This window comes from Anomalospiza imberbis, chromosome 1, assembly GCF_031753505.1.
Source record: "Anomalospiza imberbis isolate Cuckoo-Finch-1a 21T00152 chromosome 1, ASM3175350v1, whole genome shotgun sequence".
Taxonomy (NCBI): domain Eukaryota; kingdom Metazoa; phylum Chordata; class Aves; order Passeriformes; family Viduidae; genus Anomalospiza; species Anomalospiza imberbis.
In genome coordinates this window covers 4,330,506-4,349,024 of record NC_089681.1, presented here as the reverse complement: position 1 = coordinate 4,349,024, position 18,519 = coordinate 4,330,506, and the positions used below count along the sequence as shown (strand labels likewise).

Genomic DNA, 18,519 nt, shown 5'->3' with positions numbered 1-18,519 from the left:
TCAATAATTTTTTTTTCTTTTAGTTACTGCTATATGAACAGTTTCCTATATTCTGGATGTGTGTCTTCCTCAAAATTTGAGACAACCAGAGGCTGTATAATTCTGAGCTTTAACACCACAAAAATTCAGATAATAAAACCCCCATGAAATAATAAAGTCTTTATACTTTATACTTTCTTCTTTATGCTTTTTGAGGAAATCTGATTTGACCCCTGAACTAACAAGAAGTTCATGAAATCCTGGAACCATTTAGACAGGGAATGGTTTTGCATTTAAAATACCGGAACACTAGTCCACAAAAAATGTTTGTGGTTGTGATGAAACTTTATCTCATACCACCAGTTTCAGAGAAACCGATCTCTAGTTTCGGGTACTTTATGCTCCGGTTCGGGAGGAATTACATTCTCTCAGTGCAGATCTGCACAGAGCCAATACATACGGAGTGACTCATGGTGTATTTAGATTAAGCAGCTCAAGAAGAAACCTCGGAGTTCCCTGTGCTGTGCCTCTGCTGCTTCAGAAGGGAAACACGGCGCAGCCTGCACCAGCTCTGTGCTTACAGCCCGCTGAAATTCTGAGCCGTGGTAACGTAAAGAGAAAACTCCCGCGTAGTGGCAGTGATACAGTCCCGATGAAGTGACACGGTCCTGCTGAGTCACCTGCAGCAAACAGCAGGGAATGGCTGTGCTTCACAAGGCGCCAGACCATGACATCACCCACGTCTGACAGGGTGACAGGCAGCCCTGAGGCACCTCAGCCCCTGTTGGCCAGCAGCCCCACGAGGGAAACAGCCCGTGGAGAAAAATTAACTCGACCTTGAGTCGGGAAGTGTCTTTCCCAGGGGCTGTCCCGGTGAGACAGTGAAATGAGGTGAGGAGAGAATCACGGAATGGTTTGGGTTGGAAGAGAACTTAAAGATCATCCAGTTGCAAGTCTCTGAGCAGCTTCCAGGCTGCTCAGAACCCCATCCAGCCTGGTCTTGAACACTTTCAAGGGATGGAGCAACAACTGGGGACTTCTTTTGTTTGAGTTAGGTCCTCACCTTGTTGCTTAAAACTAGCAAGTATTATAGTCCTTGGTTATGTCAACGTGGAAATCGCATGACTGTAAATCACAAACCCCATCACTAGTTTTTAACGGGGCCAGTGGTACCTCAGCCCCTCAGCCCTGCACCCTAAGCCCTCAGTCCCTCAGCCTTCAGCCCTGAGCCCCTCAATCCCTCAGCTCTCCCCCTCAACCCTGAGCCACTCCGCCCAGAGCCCATCATCCTCCAGCACTTCATCCTTCGCACTCTCAACTCTCAGCCCCTCAGCTGCCACCTCTTCTCTTCCATCCCTCAGTCCTGAGACCTCAACACCTCAGACCGGAGCCCCTCAGCTGCCACCTCTTCTCTTCCATCCCTCAGTCCTGAGACCTCAACACCTCAGACCGGAGCCCCTCAGCTGCCACCTCTTCTCTTCCATCCCTCAGTCCTGAGACCTCAACACCTCAGACCGGAGCCCCTCAGCTGCCACCTCTTCTCTTCCATCCCTCAGTCCTGAGACCTCAACACCTCAGACCGGAGCACCTCAGCTCCCAGCCCTTCGTACCCTCAGCGCGCTCACCCTAAAGCCCCGCCCCCGCCCGGCCCACCGCACGCATTACCATTCTGATTGGCCGGGGCTCTTAGAGTGACAGGGGAACAGCCAATCAAAGCGCACAGAGTAGTGACGGGCGGGGAGTGTTCCCGTGTGTGGCCCGGGCGCTCCTCCCCACCCCGCGGGGCGGGACCGGGCGGCGCTGAGGGTGGGAGGGCGCTGCTGTCCCGAGAGAAGGAGCCGCTGCCCGCAGGGAAGGAGCCGCCCTGTCCCGGCTGTGCCATGGAGGACGTGCTGCCCTCGGGCCTGCTGGAGATCTGTCTGCTGGTCGGTGCGTCCACAGAGCGGGTGCGGGCGCTGCTCCAGGTGAGCGGGGTTCGGGCGGGCGGTGCCAGTGCGTGGGGCTGGGTTTGTCAGCGCGTGGAGCTGAAATATCCCCACAGAAAGTTGTTTTGACAGGCGAACGCCAGCAAAAGAGGGAGAATTTGGTAGCGGTGTGAGGTAGCTGCACTTTTCCAAAGGTCTGAGTTTAGATGGCGAAACTCTCCGTAGGTTTATAGAAGCAGGGGCAGCAAAACGCTTAACGATGCGATCTTTACTGGGTGTTACTGCACGACCTGCCTTCTGCTGGAGAGAAAAGCAAGAGAATAAAGGCTGCTAACTCGTATCCTCAGGAAAACACGAGATCTAAATCCCCGTGAGCTCAAGTGCTCTGTGTTTGGCGTAATCTGAACCACTTGCATACAGCAGGAGGTGATGGGTCGGTTGCTGCTTTGAATATGTGGTTTATAATTTGTTTATAATTTTCCCATGTGGGCTCACAATGACAGCCCTCTCCTCCTGGTTCTGCTTGGTTCAAGTGTGCTGATGGGTTTATTCCATACCTACGAGCTGCCCTGCAGTGGGAAGAGCAGTGGTGCCAGCACAAAAAAAGGCCAGACAGCTCCCAGGGATCTCAATTGCTCTGCTTGAACTTGAATTTGATTGTGCTCTAATAGCATTAGATAAAGAAGCCTTTGTTGGGCTTGTTGCTTGTTCACTCTCTCAGGAGACGGATTTTGCTGATGTCAGCTTCTTAAGTGATAACAGCCAAGCAGAGGTTCACATTCCAGGATCTCATTCATGTGTACCTTCAGAATGGGAAAATAGTTCCTAAATGTCAGCACCAGACTTTTGAAATCAGTGTTTACATGGTGTTTTATCAGAAGCATGAGAAGTGAACCCAAAGGAAGGGGAATTTCTTATTCATTCCAGTATGCTTAGTTCTCACTGCTTTCTGAAAAAATCCCTGTGGAACAACAAATAAGAAATAACAAATAAGAAATTGGCTACAGAAAGCAGAAGCCATTCTGATATTCTGATCACGCTGCAGGTTCTGAATTGTTTCTTTGCTCAAAATACAAAAAGGTATCAGAAAAGAAAGCAGTCCCTTCTTTTGTCAATATGAACTTCAGTAAAGTCCCTGCAAACTGTTGCATCACAGGGATTTCAGTCACTGTCTTAGGGAAAGCTTACAGATTTACTCCATTTCCTTTTCCTTCTGCAGCACTATCTACATGAGGACAGTGTAATATGTTTATATGGCTAATTTTAGTGATTGTAGAAAGAAAAGAATTTACTGAGAGAAGATAACATTCCAAATGAAAGTAGTGGGTATGTGATGATATTTATAAATTAAACAGTGGGTAAAAATTATGATAGTGCTTCAAATCGTGGTCTTCAGAGTGTGTTGGTGCATTCTTAACTGTACTTAAACATGGAGTAATAAAACGAATGAAATCAATGGGACTGATGTAACCCACCCCCAAAGTAAGAGAAGTTTTGTATGATTGACCTGTTGTTGATGGGGACTCCAGGAAAAAAAAAAAAGTAGTTTTCCACTGAAGCTCCTGAAACAGAAGTTTCTGGGCTGTCATCCATTGCTTATCCTTATTGCCAAGAAAATTGTCACTCTGAGATTTCCATTTGAAAAGATCAAAGGCTGCTATTTTCAGCTAAAGATTTCTTTCTTAGCACTGGAAGTGTGTATTTTGTAAGAATGAAATGAACAGAAGTGACACTTCTTTCCCCTAAGTTATCTACAGCTATAAAGCTGGGTTTTGGTTTGGCAAGCGTGTGCAAGCTGTCCATGACATGTCTCAGGTCTTGGACAGGTTCCATTGGTGGCTTCTGCATCTGCCCACCACAGTCAGTGGTATGGAGCTGCCTCATGCTTTCTGGCCCTGCTGATGCATACATAACCACCAAAACAATTTTTCCTGCTTCTCTAATGCCTCCCTGGCTGTCAAGCTGCCTTAAAGGAATGAGGTATGAGCAGATTGAGCATCAGTCAGCAGTGTGTGCTTGTTGCAGTGAAAAGCACCTGGAAAAGCCCTAGAAGTGAATCCATGGGAACCCTGGGAATCAACAAAGCCAAGTGCAAGGTGCTGCCCCTGAGTCAGGGCAGTCCCTACTACTGGTACAGACTGGGTGATGCAGGGAGCCCTGCCAAGGACTTGGGAGTGCTGGTGGATGAGAGGTTGGACATGCCCTGGCCATGTGCACTTGCAACCCAGAAAGCCAAACGTGTCCTGGGCTACATCCAAAGCAGTGTGGGCAGCAGGTGAGGGAGGAGATTCAACCCCTGTGCTCTACCTGGAGTGCTAATAAAGCTCTGGGGTCCTAAGCACAGGAAAGACATGGAGCTCTTGAGAGTGGGTCCAGAAGAGGGCCACAAAGATTATTAGAGGAGCGCTTCTCATATGAGGAAAGGCTGAGAGAGTTGGGGCTGTTTGGCCTTGAGAAGAAGAGGCTCTGGGGCCACTTTATTGTGGACTTGCAGTACCTGAAGGGGCTCCAAGAGAGCTGGAGAGGACTTCTGACAAATGCATGGAGTGGTAGAACAGGGGGAACAGCTTCAACTGAGAGAGGGCAGATTAGATATTAGGGAGAATTTTACTGTGAAGGTGGTGAGGCACTGTTACAGGTTGCTCAGGGAAGCTGTGGATGCCCCATCCCTGGAAGTGTTCAAGGTCAAATTGGATGGGGCTTTGGGTGGCTCAGTCTAGTGGAAGATGTCCCTGCTCATGGCAGGAGGATTCAAATGAGATGATAATTTAAGGTCCCTCCCAACCCAAGCTGTTGTGTGATTGTCTGATCAGTGACTGTAATGGCCTGCATCATCAGGACTGTGGCTCACAGGCAAAGGGAAGGGATTATTGCTATTATTGTTATTACTCAAAACCCTTGAGTTCACATCTGGAACATTGTCCCACATTTGGGTACCTTTATACTGGAGAGCTGCTGGCAAACAAGAGTGAGACCAGAAGCTGCTCTGAGGGCTGGGGCATAAGGGAGGAAGAATCTCCTTCCCAAGGGACTTCTGAAACTTGACTGGATGAAACACAATGCAACCAGACCTAATGTCAACCTTGTCATTAGTTTGTGCAAAATGTTTCACAAGACTCTGCAGAGATCATCCGACAATTGTTTGGGTTGGAAGGGACCTTAAAGATCACCCAGTTCCAATGCCCCTGCCATGGGGCAGGAACACCTTCCACTAAACCAAGTTGCTCAAAGCTCCATCCAGCCTGACTCTGGACACTTCCAGAGATGAAGCATCCACAGCTTCTCTGGGCAACCTGTTCCAATGCCTCACCACCCTCACAAAAAATAATTTCTTCCTAATATCTAATCTAAACCTGCCCTCTGTTGGTTTAAAACCATTCCCTTTTGTTCTATTAGTACAACCTAATTGTCCTGCCCAATCTAATTTTTCAGAGGCTTCATACTTTCCCAGCCTAATTATTTGTTAAAGAAACCAGTTCTTTCATGACATTCAAAGTGAAATTAACTTCTTCAATGATGGGAAGAGGAGAATGAGGTCAAGGAAACACCAGATAGCTGAAGTCATGCTCTGATTTGTGGTTTCAACACGCTACTGTTCGTGTCTAAATAGTGCAGTCATTGTAAAAGTCTGTCTCGTATCAGTGTCCTTTACAGCAGTGCTGTTACAGGAACACTGTCAAATAGGGATGGAATAAAATCCCCCACTGCTGTTTGTAAGAAGCTATGTACGATGCAAGGAGATTTGGTAGCAAGAATCTACAAAAGGGAAGTATTTCAAAGTGAAGAAGTAACAGTAGCAGCAGAAAAGATAAAATGTTCAAAGAATAGAGAAACAAGTGAATGTTGTTCTGTTGCTGCCTATTCACTGTCCCTGAAGACAAGGAGTAAAAATGTGACTTTGGCTAAGACATTAATATGAGCTGACTCAAATGCTGGAGACTGAGTCAGTGGGTCAGTGACAGTGCTGACAGTGCTGTTCTGTGGGGGAAAATGGTGTTTAATGTCTCTGTAGCAGTTCAAGACATCAAGGATCTGCCATTTCAGGAACTGTTAGGCTGTGAGGCCATTAAATTGCTGGCTGCCATCCAGCCCTGTGGAGCACAGAGATGCCTCAGTGTAAGTCAGGGATTGCCCTGTCAAAGCAACTTTGTGTGGAAACCTCAGCAGGGCAAATCTGCCAAGCTGAGAATGCTGCTGTTGGAGTATGTCTCTGTTTTTCTTGCATAACAGCCTCAGGGCTGAGCCTTAATTCTTAATTTCCTCCTGAAATGTTTAGCTGCATGTTAGTTTGAGGGTGATCATGGTGAATTTATATGTGTTTCCAGTTTCTTCATTGCCTTTGTCAGCTGCCAGCTAAGGAAAAGACACTTGAAGTTCTTAGCATGTGAGGATGTGGCACTCAGTACCCCAATTTGTGATGTGCTCTTTAAAGTCATTGCTATCTTTTGACTATCCCACTGGATACTTACCTGAACTTTTCGTTTCCACACCAATTTACTTTTAATTCAGGCTCTTTGTTCATTAAAAGTGTGTTTTTCCACTTCTTATTTTTAGTGAAGTAGTTTCTTTTGAATATCCTGTTATAAATACAGTGTACTTTATGGAATTTAAGAGACCATAACTAACATGTCATGAAGCATTCCTTCACATTTTTTCTGTGATGCTCAAATGTGGAAAAGAAAACTATTAGAGGACATATCTGCTGGGATGTAAGAGCTGAGACTTCTGTCTCAAAACCTGGACAGGGGAAGATTGGTAACAGAGCTGTCTATGTTGTAGCTATTAAAAAAAAAAATAGAGAAATGATGGGTGAGGCTAGCACTGGTTCGCAGGGAGCATCTTGCATCATATCTGGTGATAAAAGCAGCATGTGTGCTTCACCTCCGCTGACTTTGAAGATGTTTGCAAAAAGTTAAAAACAAAACAGTTTTTTACCACAGTGGGGCTCGCCTTTCCTGTTTCTAAATATCCGTTGGTTAAACAAAGCTTTTGCTTGTTTTTTTAACCTTGCAGGAAGAATTGAAATTGCAATGAAGTAATTGGAAATGCAGCTACTTGGCTCCACTGTATGGTCAAGAATACAAAAAATGCTCCCCAGTATGAGGAAATCTCTGATCATTTCCTCCACAGCTTTTCATTGCAGGGCAGTGAGGGCTTTCAGGCCAGTCATACTTTGCAAAGCTGCCTGTGAAAAATGTTTTAATTTCATACATGCTCTTGGGATGCCTGTTCCACTGAGTCATCAGTATATGGAGGGATTCTCATGGCTTCAGTGTCTTAAAGTTGTGTTTATTGTAACAATGATTGTGGTTTTTAATTGTGCTTTGTTAATTGCCTTATGAAGTTAAGTGTTTTCTTGTGAAAGTCTGTGTTTGTGGTGTTTAGGGATTTGTGTGGGTTTTTTTTTTTTTGGTGCACGTTATTTATTCTGAGTTGAAAGGAAGCTTTTCCTGAAGTCAAACAAAGACTTATCTAAGAGGCCCAGCTGTTTCTCTTTCTTTTCTCTTCTTTTATTTATTGCCTGATTTTTTTTATTGCCAGTGTTTGTTTTAAATATAGTTTAAGTATATCTTAACACTGAAAAGGAGGAAATATAGTATTTGATACCTGTTAATTTCTTTTGCCAAAGGCATAATACTAATATGGGACATTTTGAATGATGGTTTCCTTGCCTGCTAAAAATGCCCATTTTCCTTGCATTAACATGCATAAAACAAAAACTTAAAAGGAAAAATCAATTATTTAGGAAGCAGAAAAATGTAGTTGAAACCCACAATTTTAGAGGTAGAAGAAAACTAGGGTTAAAAATTATGAAAAAAACCCCATATATCAGGATGACTATCAACTTAGTGTTTGTTTTGTTTGTTGTTTTTTTTTCAATAGGGCACTCAAAGAAAACTCAAAAATCTTCCTCCCCTTGATCCAGAAGTTCTTTCTGTATTTGTGCCTCCGTTTATCAGCAGAGATGATTTTCAGATGATTAATGCTGGTAATAACTTGAATAAAAGCAAACGCCGATCCTTCCGAAAGAAAAAAGAGAGACCCAAGGCTGGAAATGTCAAGAGCATCAATGGGGAGCAGAAAGCACCTGACACAGAAGATGTGACAGTTCCAAAGGACATTGATCTTATTGCTTTGCCACAGCTGTGCTTCCCAGGTACATGAGGGTTCACAGTTCACACTTCTTGTTGAGAACTGTTTTAATGTAAATATTTCTTGACCCATAGTTCAGCAATTATTTTTTAGCCCTTGTTGGTAAATCTTGGTTTGAGTGATGGGCAAGCATGCACACACTTGAAAAATTATTTTTCACCCTAAAATGGCTGAGTACTCTCTCACTTTTCATTTGGTGTTTTGATATACCTGAAGTAGTGAATATTTTCTCCAGGTTTAATTGGAGAAATTTTAATATATGTGTCATTACTGCAGACCTTTTTAATGTCTTGGTAAAAAAAAGTAATTTAAACCCATTTATTGTATTTTGTCTCTGAAAATGCAGAATAATTTCATTTTTGCCTCTTCAGTAATATGCAGCTTACAGCCTCTCTAACAACCTTTAGTTCAAGTGGACTGTATATTACATTTTAATCCCTTAAAATGAAACATTTCTCTTGAAATGAAGTGGCAGTGTGCAGTATTTGTCATGAATTGTCTTTCACACAACTGTAGTTAAATATATAATTAAAGATATGCTTGCTGCCTTCATTTCAGGAGGACTTTATGTAACTTCTGAATCAAAAGAGGACCACATCCATTTCCTGGTCTTCACTGATGTCTGTGGTAACAGAACATATGGTGTTGTTGCACAGTATTACCAGGCTATGCAAGTAAGTTATTTAACTCATTCTTCTCTTGAAATATATTAAAATATACAAAAGCAGAACACTTCGAGAATAATGTGGGATTCAATTTATCAAATTAGTTAACAGGTGTGGTTTTATGTTAGGAGGAATACAGGACAAATCATATTTTTATATTGCCACTTTAAATGAAGTACTTTAGAAGACACTGCATTAGGAAAAACTGTTACGGATTTCATTTAGGAGATTTGGATATTTAGGAGCAGACTTTATCCCTTGGATGTTTTTTTTTGGTAAAGATTGTTCTTTCCAAACAATGAAAGATGCTCTTTTTGAATATATTTTGTGCTGAAATTCTTTTTAATACACATTGCTTAAGTCTTTCTGAAGATGTAAAGGGAGATAGACATCAAAATACCTTTGAAATATAGAGGGAATTGGATATCACATCTCTTAAGGTTCTCAAGAAAATATCAGCCATACATTCATGATTAACATAAAGTCATTAATGTGCAGTTTTCTTGCAGGATGGCTCCACCTCCTCAAATGGGCAGGGCCATTGGGAATCTGCGCAGACTGGGCAGGTGCCTGTCTGTTTTGTACCCTGTGCTGTTTGTGTTATATCCAGATACCCGTATTTTAGTGCCCTCAAGGATTGTCTCTCTTGGTAAGATTTGCTTCACTGTGTGTTTCTGCTGGAAATGACTGCAGGTTTTTAATACCTGAATTTGCTTGATGTGCTCAGGAGAGCTGTGTGATGCTAAAGCAGTGGTTAGTGTTATGTTAAGGTTGTGTGGGAGATGAAAAGAAGAAATGCTGTGTCAAGGTTGCCCAGACAGTAAGTGCAAATTCTGTATACCAAGGGTATTAGTTATGATGTTGTCTTCATTTTCTTTGGGGGTTTTTGCTAATGTGTAGGGAATGGATATTTTACAGATATTATTGGCTTTTCTTGGAGTGGTTTTTTCCACTCTTATGAAAATCGCTTTCAAAGCACAAAAAACTTTTTATAATGCACCAAATAAATGTCATAAGAACATGAATATATGTATTAATAAGCAGTTAATGACACTTTAGGGAAATAATCCAAGTCACTTGAGGAAGTAGAGTGGTTACTTGGATGTTGTAGAACTAGGAGAGAAATTCTTAGGATACACTGGTTAGAAACAGTCAAATACTATGTAGTGTAGATGATGTAAAATGTAAGTGAACATGGATCTATCTTATGAAGTAATTTCTCTAATTTGAGGTTACTTTATTGTTAAATTGTTAAGATCTATTTTGTATTAAAACCTTCTCACAAAAGGGGTCTGCCTGGGTACACTGGACATTACTGGGTGTCTTCACGTGCAGACCTGCTGTCCAAAGGTAGAAGAGATTTTCTTCACTAAATTTCAGTCATGATTTCTAGAGTCAAATTTGAATCCAGTTGCAGGTATTTGCTTCTTGTACATAAGTTGAAAGATGTTGGGGTTTTAGGTTGGAGCTTGTCTTCCCCTTTGCTCTGCTGGTATCCTGAGCAGATGAGCAAGGGAGCACTCCCTGGGTACCAGCTGAGGTGCATTCCCAGCCCCTAGCCTGGCTCCAGCCCAAATGAGACCTGAGCACTCATTTCCCCAGCCTATGAACCTCTTCTTCCCTGTGCTGTGGATTTGGATCTTCTCAGAGCACTGACTGGCTTTCCCTGGGATGCATGAAGAGAGCCCTGGAGGAGCAAAGCAGTGCCTTCCTCCTGGGCATTTTAGACATTGACTTAAAAAGGCTGTGAGATCAGAAATTAGTCACTCTGGCAGCCCTTTTAAGGGCATGTACCTCTGCTCTGGCATTTTAAAAGCATTAGTGAAGGGGTTTAATGTGGACAAGGCACTTCAACATTATGGAAACAGGGTGTGCACAGACCAGTGTGCAATCAAAAGAAATGTTTAGTGAAATAAGAAGGAAATGTTTGTTTTCTTTTCTCCTTTCCTGCCCAGATGACTCCCCCCTCCTTTATATTTAAGTGAATTACATCAGCCCTTGGTATTGCAGGAACTGATTCACTGCTGCCTTTCATAAGTCTCAAATCTTAAATCACTGCTAATCTGCATATGGAACTCTTCCAGCTGTGACTACAGCTGTGGCTACTGTTTCCATCCAGCTTTTATAGTGGGATTCCTGCTGCTTTTCTACTGTGAGCTCAGCCTGTGAGAGGGTTCACCTCACATCAGCTTTCCACTGGGTGGGAAATGGATTCAGCTAGACAGTTACAGTACCCATCAGTGGTTTATGTAGAGTATTCATAAGTGAGTAATTTCTTCTCTGAAGTGAGACATCTCTGAGCTGGGAGAAGCAGTCAATTGGCAAATGGATTTTAAAAGAGCCCACTGAGGGAGAAGTGGGAGAAGCTTCAGGACAACCATGGAAAATTCCAGATGATGTAAAAAGTGTCTCTAGTTCTTGTATCTATTTAGAGACAGTAAGCAGATAGAGTTAACCCTCTAGATCTGCTTCTGCCTCTGGGTGGGTATTTTAAACTTAATAATTATTTAAACATTATAATTAAATACCTCTGCCTTGATCACATATGATCAAATAGGGTTTGGCACCTATTTAAAGCATTGATGTCCACAGATGGCTTTTCTCTTTTGAGTCTGTACTGGTTTCTGAGAGGAGTTCAATTGATCAGTAGTGTACAATCTGAGCTTAAAGTGATTTGTAAATATGTGATTAATTATAGGGGAGTTCAACAGGACAATAACCTTCCGTGTTAGTCTTGTGTGTTGTCTTGGTCTTTTAACTGAGGAATTTTTCACACAGCTGCAATTTTTCACACACTCTTCCCCTTTTTGCTGTTGCATCTGTGAGATGGGAGTGTGTGTAACTGGAGGGGGTGGGGAATGCCAGTGACAGAGCTGAGTTTGGTGTTGGCATTTCCCACGGTGCTGGAAACTCAACTGATTAGGTTTCCATTAAATTTTATTTTTTTTTTTAATTTCCTTTTTCTTTATAGTATTTAATGGTTCATTTCAGAATGTCTGCCCTTCTGGTTTTGGTGTCTTGTTTTTTTTTTTTTTTAGAAAAAGTGTTTTACTGTGCCAGAGTACACTAGGGTGAAGGGAAGGGAAGGGTGGAGAGGTACCAGTTTTCCTTATTTTGGTTGTACTACTGAAATGTTTCCACATGGCATGAAACAGCTGCTGGGGTGTGTGCCTGTTCTGAATGCAACATAAACAATTGCAGCCAAAACCTCTATGAGATATTTTGAGTGTAGTGCCCTGTACAGCTGGAGATGTTCTGACTTTTTGGAAGATTACAAAGCACTGACATTGTATTTCTGTAAACCAGAAAGGGAGTTACTGTGTGTCATCAGGTGATCAGTGGGTTAATAATCTAATTAAGTGTTTTTGTTGCTTGAATGTACTCAGGTAGCAATGCCTCTTCTACTTAACAAATAATAACACCTCCAACAGCACACTTGTATCTTTGGTATGCTGCAGAGCTGTTTTGCAGGATGCTTCAACTGATTAATCATTCTCCAGTCAGAACTTCTGAAAGCACTTGCTGGTGGACCTCAAACCACCAGTTTCTAGTGTGTAGCCCTTTCATTGTGATAACTAGTGCAAGAATGCTGTTGGTCCTGGAGATCTCATGTTGAAGCAGCATCTAAAGGGGTTCTGCTTCCATTTGGGATGATTTTTTGCAGCAAAAGGTTTATTTTTCCTCCAGAATTCTGTGCATAGATTTTCTTCAGTACCTAAGTGCACAGAATTGCTTATAGGTGAGGTGGTACTTGTTTTCAGTCAGAACAATCATTAAAAGTATTTTTTAATGTAAGTATTCCTAGATAAAATTCAGGTTCCTAAACTTTTTCAAGTGGCAGAGTAGAAATCACAACTGAAAATTAAACCAAGCTGAGATGCACAGGCAACATCAAGCTGTAAATCCATGCAGGTCCTTTGAACTGCGAAGGAATCTGCAAGCTGTCATCATAGTAATGAAGGTCTTTGTATTCTGTGCCATTAATTTTATAACTAATTTCCATATTACTAGCACTCAGTGCTTCCAAATTCAGAACATTTTGTGTGTGTCACAAAATGTTTGGGGACATGTTTTGTCACAAAAGACATTTGGGGAGTGTCTACCTTTCTCCAGAGCAAGCGGATGTGCACCTAAACGGTTTCACAGCACAGTGGCTGTTGGAGTATTCTCCATTTTTTGAAAAGGTTTGGTTTAACTTGAGAGGTTTTGGCACTTTGCACATGTAGTATTACCTCAATCTGTTATACTGCATGAAAAGTGAAATATTCCTGGCAGTAATCTCCTGGATGAACTCCTGTCTTGGATGGATGAATAGGCTCCATTCAAACAGTAAATCTTCCAACCTGTGTGTTAGTCCTTTCAGCTGCCTTGAGAAAAGGTGGGAGTGTGCAAATAGCTCCCAGCACTGAGGCAGTACAAAGGGCCTATTCTGAGCTGCTCTTGCTTTCTGAAACACCTGTCTGTGGACAGTTAATAGCAGTAATGAAAGGTTCATAAACTCCTTAGCTCTCCACTTGAGTGTTTCAGAGATTACTTCATTTATTTCTGCAGACGTCTGCAGTGCAGAGCTGTCAGCTGTTGTTAGGCTGCATTAATGGGGCACCATGTCCTGAATAAGGAGCTCTGACTGTCCTCTCTGTACATCTGCTGCTTTCTCTGTCATCTTGTGTCTGTTGTGACATTTACTGTCTTGATAAGAGCTTTTTGTCTCAAAGGAAAGAAAAAAAAGGCAGGTCTGCTTACTCTGTTTGGCCAAATCTGAGGCATCCCTAAGTGTGACAGAGTATTTGTTTAAATGGATGTTTCAACTGTCTGGTTTTCTTTGATAATTCTTAAATTCCCCTTTCTCTGCAACCCTGAAGAGCTGATGGACTTTTTGGGAATATTTATTTAACAGCCCAGGGCTTTCTTCAAATAGGAAAATAGTGAATTTAAATATTTCATTTGAAAGGGCAGTAATATATGACAGAATATGGGGTTTTATTTTCTGGACTCTAAATGCTGTACACAAATATGGTGTGCTGGATCCTTATATATCTCTTAACCTATTCAGTTGCTTCCTTCCTGAAGAGCAAGTGTTCTTCTGCAGGAAACCAGTAAAGCTGCAAACTGAAGTAAAACCTCCAGGGAGAAGACAACCATATTCAGTTCCTAGTTTCTCTATATACAGATTTGCAGGCCTAGATTTCTCATTTTGTAAATATTTGGGGGTTTTGCTATAAACATGCAAGTGAATCTTCTATTGAACAAAACACCCTTTGTGACCACAAATATCTAACCTGATAATTGTTACATTTCAGAAATGCTGTGGGAGTTAATAGTTTTCAGTCTTGATTGTGTGTATGTTTAAATGTTCCAGAAATTATTTGATGTATAGTATAAACCATGTGACCTTTGTTAGGGTAATACAGTTTTAAAAGAGAAACATTTAGCAGGTTTGCACAAATGTTCTTATTCTTTGTGTGGGCAGGAATGACAGCAAAGAGCAGTGTCCATAGAGGCCTAAGCCTTATGCTAAATATGGCTCTTGTTTCACATTCCTCTGCAGTCAAACTCGGGTCTACAAACTCTCTTTTCCTCTGCTGCTGTTTTCCATCTCAGAGCTGGTGTCTGATGCTTGGGATGAGAGGAGCACCACGTGTTGCAGCTGTGGGGGTTGGTTCCTCAAGCAGTCTCTAGAAGACACTTGCTGTAGCTACACCTCACCATCTCACCTCACATGTGACTTCCTTTGGCCATCAAACCACTGTGCTGTGTCCTCTGATGGATATAATGCAGCAGTATTTTATGCATGGGAGTACAAAAACCCTCTGCTTCTGACACAGAAGCATCATTAAAATTTAATGAAGCTGCTCAAGTATCTAATACATTAGGAATTAATTAGCTGAAATAATAGCTTCATTACTCCTAATAATTTTTTTCTAGATTATCAGTAGAAAGAGTTTTTTGTGTTTGCATGTTACTATTGATAAGTCATTTCCTATCATTTAATTACAGCTTACTAGTGCAGCTACGACCTTTGAGGGATTTAGATGTCGAGGAGTACATAAAAGAATTTGCAGCAAAGCTGTTTTTAATCCCCAGCCCACCACCAGGATCACTCCACTTGGTAATTATTCCTCCTCAATTTCATAATTATTTTAACATTATGTCTTCTAAGATACTAAGATGCTGTTTTCAATAACTGGGTGACATTCATGAGTGTCAGGTCAGAGATTACTTGGTGATGTGAAACTGATGTCAGTACCTGTGCTTTAAAAATCAGGCTATGCATTATTAGTAGAGAAAATAACAGTGTGACCAGGGTTCAGGCTGGAATGCTGGCATACCAGTCATGTTCTTTAGTTTTCAAAACTTCTCTGGGAAGGCTTTGGCTCATGCCAACTATTTGTGGTCTGTCATGATGCCTGGGCAGGTCTGGGAGCAGCAGAACAGTGTGCAGTGGATGAAATGTTGAGTTGGCTGCTGCCTGGGTAAGACCAAGCTGAGAGGGGAAACTCACATCAACATTTGTATTCAGTGCTGTGTATTTGTTTCTTTCTGACCCCAAATCCAGCCAGATGTCAGCTGGGTCAGTGATTTCAGCACACGCTCTGTTATCTACTGCAGTGGCTTCTAAGGAATCAGAACTTCAGCCAAGGGCTTCTCCTTAGCTGCTTTCCTTGACCCTGGGATGAGGGGTTAGGAGGGGAGGAAAAATAGCATCGCTGGAAAATATCTGAGTGATTGGCTAAACCAGCTGTGAGTGCTGAAATGTGCAGCATGTGCAGGACCTGACCTCCAGAGATTTGAGCTGAAGTATCTGAAACCCTGAGAGACTTCATTCCTTTTGGCTTGTTTTAATTTCTTAGCATGACAATCTCTGCTCATTATTTTGTTGATATTTTTTCTGTTTCCTGTATGCATTTTATCAATAGTTTTGATTTCCCAGTTGTATCTACAAATATAAATTCAATTATTTTGTTATGTTTATAATAAAGCAAGTTTAATTATGTTAAAAGATGTTTTTAAAAAAAAATTACTGGCCAATCACTCAATGAGAATGAGAGGAGACAAGTTCATATTCATCTTTCAAACTACTCATTATGTCTTTTAATATTTCCTTCTCTTTTTATTTTACTTTTCTGCAGTATGCAAATACCTGTCTCCATGCTCTCAATTCAAATTAGTATTTTGTAGTTGGAACTAAAATCCTGAATTAAATGTGCTGTGGGAACAGTCTCATTAAGGAGTAAACAGAAACCATCTGTTGTTACAGGTATTTCATATGAAACCGCTTCAAATAATAATTCCTTCACGAGAGGATCCAGACAGTCCAATTATTGACTTGGATCTCCACCTTCCATTGCTGTGTTTCAAGCCAGAGCAGGTGCTGCAGGTAAAACTAACTCGTATTTGTAAATATTTTAGAGATTGACAGTATTGGTAATTTTTAGTATAGGAAAAAATCAACAAGTTTATTTACTCAAAAAACTTTATAAACCCAGGAATTCAGAATAGTCTTAGTTCTGAATATTAGAGCTATGGCAAAAAAAACTATACCTCTTCTTAACATACTTTGTTATTGATAGACCTGATTAGATTAAGGTATATTACATTTCTTTGCCTGTGGTCCAGAAATAGGTGCTAAATTTCTTAAGAATCTATTTTAAAATGTAACTACCCAAGCCAATTGACAGATTTTATTTTGAATTTTCACTACATGCATTTCTACAAGATTTATAATAATTTTTTTCATGTTTAAGAAAGGGGCCTGTGGGAAAGATTAATGACAATTGGCACTCTCATACAAAAAAGGTGTAAATGGTGTGGAAATACAAAAAGCTATTTGCAAAGAATTTTTTTCAGTGCTTCACAGAGTCTTAGAATAATATTAGCTGGAGTGTCCTTTGTAGGTTTCCTGATCCAATTCCCTGCTCAAAGGCCACCTCTGAAGTTAAGTTAGGTTGTTTAGGTCATCAGTATTATCTGAGCCACTTTCTCTAAGAAACCTCCTCAGTCCATGAGAGTTGGCAGTTCTGTCTTATTTTTTTGGGGGTTTTGCCCACACATGGATGTTATGAATAAAAGTATCTCAAATCCTAAATGTTGCAGCTGATGCATCTTGAAATGGGCATTATTTCATTTTATAAATCATTAAGGTAGCTACTAAGAATGAGAATTTTGAGGTTGACTCTCACAAACAGATGAAATATTTGCATTTCTAGTGTGTTCTAGATACCTCTTTGCAAATATTTAACATTCTGGGTTTGTTTTCCAGATAATGACCTGTATTTTGACTGAGCAGAGAATCGTTTTCTTCTCTTCTGACTGGGCTCTGCTGACACTCATTGCTGAATGCTTTATGTTGTACCTTCATCCCCTTCAGTGGCAGCACACTTTTGTGCCCATTCTGTCCCGGCAAATGCTGGATTTTGTGATGGCTCCAACATCTTTCCTCATGGGATGTCATACTGATCATTTTGATGAAGTGAGCATGGTATGTTTTAAACCATTACCACTCTTGATTTTTACTTGCAGTGCATTTGTCCCCTTCCATATTGAGGCATATTAGATTACTAAATGTTTATGTACTAGGATTAACATCTATTAAGGCAACTGCATTTATTTTTCTTGAATGTAATTGTTTAGTTATCTGTACCATTTTCTACTTGTGGAAAAAATTTCAGTCCCTTTCTGGTTTACCTCCTTGATGAAATTAATTGTCTGAGAAGTATGTAAATAAGAAGTAAATATTTTTACAATAAATGTACAGTCGTTCTATTTTCTTTTGTTGAAAGGAAGGTGAAGATTTAATTCTAATTAATATAGATAATGGAGATATTTCACATTCAAAAATGGTTGAAGAGGAACTTGAGATTCCAGATGTTCCAGCACAAGCAGCAGAAACTTTCATAAAAAGGTGACAAGCTCTTGAAGATGTGTCTATCTTAGAGCATAAACCATGCTTGATGCTCCAAGTTTATTTTCTATTATTTATTATTATAATATTATTTCATTCATTAAACCCCACTGTATTTTAAAAAAGGGCAAATTGAAAATTTCAATTAATTAGTACAGAAGTGGCTTTAAGCAGTCATAATCACCAAGGTATTTTGCAGCCACTGGAATGCTTGTTTCTTTGTTATTATTGATGCAGATTATACTCTGAACTTTACAAAGAAGACTGAGTGCACTGTGATTTAATTGAGTGGGGCTTCCTGGAATCTTGTTAGCTTGTCAGCACTTGTAAATCAATCTTGCACTTCTCTAGCTGTAAGATGCATGGGCCTAAATTACTTTATTTTTTTTTAAGGCATTAAAAAATTGTTTGTGTTAGGATGTAAGTTAATAGTTTTCTTCTGTGTGTAGAGTGGAGGGTCTGCAGCTGCACTTTGATCTGGAGCTCTGCCATCTCCGAGCCAGCACAGACCTTGGTGAGCTCCAAACCCGCAGGAGGGCTTGGCAGCAGAAACTGAACATGGACGTGCAGCAAACCATGTTGCAGTTAATTGTTAATATCTTCAGGTAAGTGGGTGTAGTACTTCCTATTCGAAGAGCTTGTGGTGCTGGTTAAGACACTTTAGGCATCTGTGAAAATATTCTCATTTTGGCTTTACAGATATTTTGTAGGGCTTAGGTTTTGTTAGGGAATATGAGAAGTAGGTCCTGTAGCCTGATGGAATATGAGTAATTGATGTTTTGATGTATATATACATTGCTAGAATATCTTACATAAAACTCTTCTGATTTCGAGCTTGTCTTTTGTAGGAAGATTTTAGGAAGAGAAGTGCAGTCCTTGGAAAAGCTTAGGCCCC

At 41.0% G+C, this 18,519-nt stretch overlaps 1 protein-coding gene and 1 long non-coding RNA gene across 6 annotated transcripts in view; one reads left to right on the top strand and one right to left on the bottom strand.

Annotated features, from left to right (window-relative positions):
• Window positions 1-924, bottom strand: part of LOC137468321 (uncharacterized) — a 51,635-nt gene extending 50,711 nt beyond the window's left edge. For 4 of the 5 annotated variants that reach the window (XR_010995874.1, XR_010995878.1, XR_010995875.1 and 1 more), the window contains exon 1: window positions 337-924. This is a non-coding gene — a long non-coding RNA (uncharacterized lncRNA). The remainder of the gene's footprint in view (window positions 1-336) is intronic. The other variant, XR_010995876.1, reaches the window with a different exon arrangement.
• An 851-nt stretch (window positions 925-1,775) lies between these two features.
• DENND3 (DENN domain containing 3) overlaps window positions 1,776-18,519 on the top strand; it is a 31,636-nt gene continuing 14,892 nt past the window's right edge. The window contains exons 1-9 of the mRNA XM_068179900.1: window positions 1,776-1,943; window positions 7,788-8,061; window positions 8,616-8,731; window positions 9,232-9,371; window positions 14,720-14,831; window positions 15,981-16,100; window positions 16,983-17,201; window positions 17,503-17,624; window positions 18,074-18,229. Of these exons, the coding sequence (XP_068036001.1) occupies window positions 1,860-1,943; window positions 7,788-8,061; window positions 8,616-8,731; window positions 9,232-9,371; window positions 14,720-14,831; window positions 15,981-16,100; window positions 16,983-17,201; window positions 17,503-17,624; window positions 18,074-18,229 (1,343 nt within the window). The 5' untranslated portion in view covers window positions 1,776-1,859. The remainder of the gene's footprint in view (window positions 1,944-7,787; window positions 8,062-8,615; window positions 8,732-9,231; window positions 9,372-14,719; window positions 14,832-15,980; window positions 16,101-16,982; window positions 17,202-17,502; window positions 17,625-18,073; window positions 18,230-18,519) is intronic.